Source organism: Muntiacus reevesi, chromosome 12 (assembly GCF_963930625.1).
Source record: "Muntiacus reevesi chromosome 12, mMunRee1.1, whole genome shotgun sequence".
In the NCBI taxonomy this organism is placed as follows: Eukaryota; Metazoa; Chordata; class Mammalia; order Artiodactyla; family Cervidae; genus Muntiacus; species Muntiacus reevesi.
The window spans coordinates 42,544,952-42,550,951 of NC_089260.1; the positions used below are offsets into that span (position 1 = coordinate 42,544,952).

Consider the following 6,000-nt stretch of genomic DNA (forward strand, 5'->3'; position numbering starts at 1 on the left):
AGAGCAGACTGAAGGGCTGTGCAAAATAAAGCTAAGTACTGCAAACACTTCTAATGGGTATGGAAATAGGTCCAAGGCTGAGAAGCAAGAAAGGAATTGCATTACAGACTTAGAGAATGAACTTATGCGTGCCGGGGAAGGGAGAAAGCATGGGGGGAAGGGATAGTTAGGGAGTTTGGGACGGACATGTACACACTGCTGTATTTAAAATGAATAACCAACAAGGACCTACTGTAGAGCAGAGGGAACTCTGCTCAATGTAATGTGGCAGCCTGGATGGGAGCGGGGTTTGGGGGAGAATGGATACATGTATATGTATGGCTGAGTCCCTTCAGTTCAGGTGAAACTATCACAACCTTGTTAATCGGCTAGACTCCAATATAAAAGTTTAAAAAAAATAAAAAAAGAAATGAACCATGGCCAGAATCCTCTCCGGGAGGCTCAGTTAGAAACAGGAATGACTGCCATATAGTCAAACTGAGCTGACCTGAACTTATCAACCACCAACCTTGCACCAATGAGCAGAGTCAATATACTACAGGAAAAAGCAAGCTTACAGGTGGGCACGGAGAATGGAAAAGTTGTGGACGAAAACAAAAGGAGAGACACATGGTAACAAACATAAGATCCCTCACTTTGAGATCCTGTCAATCTCCCGCAGCTTGAATTAGTCCAACATAATGCTTACCATTTGAAACTTCAGAAGCCAGACTCATGGAAGCGTTCTCTGATTAGGTGATCTTCTAAATATTTAAGCAGAAGCCTAGCCTCTACTATCAAACATTTACTAAGTGACCAGGAGTAGAGTTCTGTTCCTGGCAGAGGAAGACAAACAGAGGTCCGTAACAAGTTGCCTTCAGACAACTTGCCATCTACCTGGGGCTCCGGGGGCAGAATGGGTCAGGAGGTACGCCAGAGAGCACACAGCAGGCACCAAGGACGAGGATGACAACACTCACCGCGAGAGATCAACAGAAAGAGATCAGTCATTCAGCTGCAGCTCCATCAGAAAACAAAGGGTTGGATAAGATGGTCTTTAAGGATCCTTGTGGCTCCGACACATCAAAACATGAGAAAAGGGCCAGAGTGAGGATGCAGGTCATAGGAAGAACCTGAGCTAGCTCTGCAAAGATATATGGAGCAGAGCAGAGGGCTGTCCAGGCCGGAGGACTGGTACAAAGGGTGGTTTGAAATCGGAGCATGCACAGCGAACATCCACAGGGCTTCCAGTTCACTGCCTATGACTGTAGTGCTGGGTCAGGATCAACACACTGCTGATTATGTTATGAACACAGACATCATCTGCGACTTAAAAGTCTGGCTCAAGATGACCTGTTCCAATCACTGTACGAGCCTTGGCTCAGATGATCCACTCTTTAAGATGTATGGGGTAACTCCTTTTCCCCACCCCGATGCAGTAAAAAGACATCGGGCTAGTACTTTTTGGATGGAAAGCAGCATGACAGTACATCTTGGAATAGCTACCATGAACATTTTCACCTACAGGGACTACTGGAAGGGAAGCTGAATTCAGGTGGTTCTTAGACTACTCGATGCCCTCCCCCCAAAGAAATCACTGTAAAATTATAGTAAGTCGTCTTTTAAATGTTGACTTGTGAGATTTCTTCCTAAATGGTTTGTGAGTCTTGGCAAGAAGTCAGAAACTCCAACTCTTAAAATGAATTTTCTGACTCAATTTTGAAAATAAATTCTGAGGTTTAGATGCTTAAGGGAAAAACAGCTGGAGAATTCAGGAGCCTCCCATAGTTTAATATGAAGTGACGTCATTCCAGTCAAAGCATCCAAGAACTCCCTAAATTGTGCAGTTAAACAACATTTCCAAGCAAAGGACGGACTCAGGGAAGGTGGTACTTTCCTCATTGGTAGAGAGAGAGATCTGGTGCCACAAAAATTTTTATGTTCGAAATTTAATTTCCTCCTTAGGTTAGAAAGTCTATCAACTGATGTGCATTTTCAAATCTGAGGCTATGGATTTTTTTATGCCTAAGACACTTGATTTGGCTCTCTTTTTATAGGATGTCTGACAAAAAGAAGTCTTCCTCTTACAAGTATCTAACTTCAGATTGTACAGGGTTTTTCTAAAAATCTGGTTATGTGTGACATTCTACAATTCAGCAAAATAATCAAGCAGGGCAACTGGGCAAGGTGGTTAAACTTCAGAGTACTTTGTGGACATAAAGGTTTACAGTTTGGAAACCATGCATCGTCTCAGAGGTGACTGGGAAAAAAAAACAATCTGGGTGTCCATGGTTCATAACTAGCCAATTGATGGCTAGAGCTCTGTTTAAGAATGACAAACGGACTGAAATCAGATGCAGTTGCTAAGGCAGCCCCATCCTCACCAGGCTTTAAGTATGAAAACTACAGTCTACCTGCAATTTATGTACATCTTTTATTTTAAGTGGTGGCTGTTTGATTTACTCCAAATTATAAACACACAAGATTCCTGATGAGCTGCATTGCTAAGTTTATTCTCTTGCGCTGGCTTTTACCCACCTGATTGCCTGCCACCTGTTTCTGCGGCCCCCATAGCAACAAGGATTTTTATTCAGTTCCTCACTCCCACTGCGCACAACACACACCCATCTACGCGTGCACACATGCACACACAAAATATACCTAAAGCTCTCCAAACTGTATTTGGTAGCTTACGCGCTTAAAACACAGGTATGAGTTAGCGTCCGTCATTTATATGTTCATTTTTAGAGCTTTGGAAATGAACTAAAGCTCATGCTTGAACAAACAACATTAAAATGAGCTTTGGCAGGGGTCACAGAAATGGTTTACTGTTCAAGGAGCAATGTTTGAATGAGTACTTCTAAAGCCAGATTAAGTTTTTAAGCAGTTGCTAAAAAATTAATGAGGTTTAATGTGACCTATTTAGGAGAAACAGTTCTTTGTTGTGTTCTGTTAGAAGACTAATCCGCCTATGAGACAACAAATAAACAAAAATCCTATTTCCTTATCCCTTCTTTATTGGATCCCACCTGCCTACAAAAGTAAAGGGGGGTTAGAAGAGCATAAAGTGGGTCAAGAGTGTACAGTTAAAGGGGAGAGCTTTACGCCTACCATTACTGAAAAGGTCAGCTGGCAAACCGGGATTAGTGTTGCCCCCAGAGCAGAAGGCCCTCTCTCTCATCTATTTAGATGAGGTAACAGTTCTGTGATGACTGGAAGCTGAAATGGTTCAAGCCCCTGTGTTGCCAGGTCTCAACCCCTCTGCCCCTTACACAAAGGGACTCTGTGGTCCTTTCAGAGTGACTTCTTAGAGATATGTCTTCTCAGCTGACAAAGTTCTGAGATATGCCCCAATATGCCACAGACCCTGGGGATAGTCAATGGATGGTAAGCGGCTGCCAGGGTGGCCTGACCACTCCCACCGGACCACAGATGCTGATCTCAGAATCTTTGGCACTTTCTGAAATGTGGCTCAGCAGTAATTTGGAAGCCTAAACTCTGACTTTAGGAATTCATAAGAACAACTGATGTTTTACAAACTCAACAGAAAGTAAAATAAACAAACCCAGGGTTTTATACTCCCTCTTGTTATTTTTATGGCAATCTTTCAAACTAGTTCAAAATGTTCAGTCCTCTACCCTCTCCAGAAGTTCTGAATTGGGGTTGGGGGGGGGGGGGCGGTGGGGAGGAAAACAACCATTTAATAGTAACCGGCATACGCTGTAATTCACCAGAGGGGAAGAGAGAGTTGGAAGGAAGCTTTGTGGGTGAAAGAGTACAGGTGGCTTTCAGGCTGGTACTGAAGTCTCGCTCTTTCCCAACCTTCTTGCTGAGTAGGGTCCGATAATAACAACAAGGATGTTTATATTTACCCAGAAGTGTGCGTGGCAATTGACCATCATGGTTCTCTCAATGAGCTCATCGGGACATTCCAGAAGGTGATGCCCAGACACCACGCCGGCGTTATTGACCAGGACGGAGACCTCGCCCACTTCCTTTCGGACCCTTTCTGCCGTCAGGTAGACATTCTCCCTCTTTCCCACATCACAGGTGTAGGTAAAAACCTGCAAGTTACAGTGGGGCAGAATTTCTTCCTCACCATTCCCAGCTGTCCTCAGAAGTCCAGATGAAGGGAAAAAAAATGAAACAGAGAAGGGACAGGAGGGGGGTGCAAAACATGAGTCACGTGGCCATCAGTAGGACAAAGATCACACAAAACAAAAATACTACAGTGAGCTTCAAGTTTCTAACACCATAAGGCTTGCCAATGACTGCACTTACAGCTGCCTTCCTCCCCCTAGTCTTTGGGAATTACAGCAATTTACTGGATAACTTTGCTTAGGGGAAAATCATGTAATTGTGACCAGCCCAATACAAGTCAGATCTCATGGGATTGGCTTTCTGGAGCTAAAGACACCTGGAATGAACGGATCTCAGCCCAGAGAGTAACACCTCCTCCTCCCAAACACACACACACACACACTCCTTTTTGGGGGGAACAGTGGTCAGAAGCAGCTCTTACTCTTTAGTCTGTGTGCCCCAAGGCTCACAAATCAAAACTGTAATTAATAATCTGAATTCAGCCAAAGCCCAGAAATGAACTGAATTTCTCACGACAAAGTGGGGATCACACTGGTTCGTCCTACCTGGAGTAGGACCTGGAGAAGCAGCCTTACATAAACCGAGTTGACAGGTAAATGTGTGATTTTCCTGTATAAGAACTCAATCTAAAAACCTGATCTCTTCTCTGGAAAACAACTACCTTCCTCTTTTAGGTTTGGGCAGGGAGCACAGAAATGTTGGCTACCTTCATATCAATGGAGAAAATGTGCCACTTTTGACCTTTGGTTTTCCAAAGCTCAGATAAAACACAGGTGCCAATCATTTTAGTGACAAATGATCGATATGGGGAGGGGTGGTGTCCAAGGTAATCCTCCCCCCAAAATTCGGTGTTTTCTCTGGAAATGAAAAAATTGTCAAAAAGCAAGAGCCATTATCAAATCCAGACAGATACTTATAGTCGATTATGTTTTCCACTTTGGCTTTTTTTTTTTAAGTCTCAGACTCAGGTTAGTTAATAAATACCCAGAAATGCAGATTTCCTAAGGTTATAAAAAACATGGAATGAATTTTACAATAAGGCTTAAATCCTTCAAGCGTTTTCCCTTAAGAGGCCGGGTGTCTTTCAATTGGGCTGAGTATGTAACTAAAGCACTGACTTAACATCTCCGGTGCAACAATGTTTATTTTCCCGTGGCTAAACTTATAGTGAAATCATCAATGCTGCCCTCGTCTCAGCCCTTCAGACCGCAGTAACATACGCGTATGTATCAATGAGCAAGTCTGAGAACAACTTCCCAAAGACACTAGTTTCTCCTTCCCAAACGAGCCTGAGACATCTCTTTAGGATTCAAACCGGGGGTCCCACGTTCCCTCGCCCTGCGTAGACTCCGAGGGCTTAGGAAAGCCCACTGTCTTCCCCAAAGGGACTGGACCTCCGTTCAGATCGGGCTTTGGCACACTTTCTCCCTTCTGATACAGAAGGGCTCATGCTCCTGATGAGGGGGCAAATTCCACTCGCGGAAGCCTGGGCTGCAGGGGTAGGGTGCTCTTCATCGAGAGCAGGACCGGCCGTGACCGTGGGGTTCCGGCGCCCTCGGGGGGAGGGCGTGGGGGTGGGAAGAGGCTTGACCCAACAATGCCGCGGGCGTCGGTCCGAGTTACCTTGCAGTGCCGCGGCGTCGGCCGCCTCCAGGTCGCGGTAGATGTGGCGCACCATGCCCGCCGTCTCCTCGTTGCTCTGGGTGTTGATGTCCCAGAGCACCAGCAGCGCCCGGCGCCGGGCGAACTCGAGCGCGAAGAGGCGGCCCAGGCCGCTGCCGGCGCCCGTAATGAGGCACACCTGGCCGGCCACGCTCTTCTCCTTGGGCCGCACCAACCAGCGCGCCGCGGCCAGCACGAACGCCCAGAGCACTTTGAAAGTGACCACGAAGAACTCCACCACGATGTTCATCGCGACGT

The 6,000-nt window shown here is 45.7% G+C and overlaps 1 protein-coding gene across 1 annotated transcript in view; it reads right to left on the minus strand.

Moving 5' to 3' along the window:
* The window catches only part of RDH10 (retinol dehydrogenase 10), a 30,039-nt gene extending 24,039 nt beyond the window's left edge, over nt 1-6,000 (minus strand). The window contains exons 1-2 of the mRNA XM_065902878.1: nt 5,704-6,000; nt 3,852-4,087 (exon numbers count right to left, since the gene is read on the minus strand). Coding sequence (XP_065758950.1) covers nt 3,852-4,087; nt 5,704-5,992 — 525 coding nt within the window. The 5' untranslated portion in view covers nt 5,993-6,000. The remainder of the gene's footprint in view (nt 1-3,851; nt 4,088-5,703) is intronic.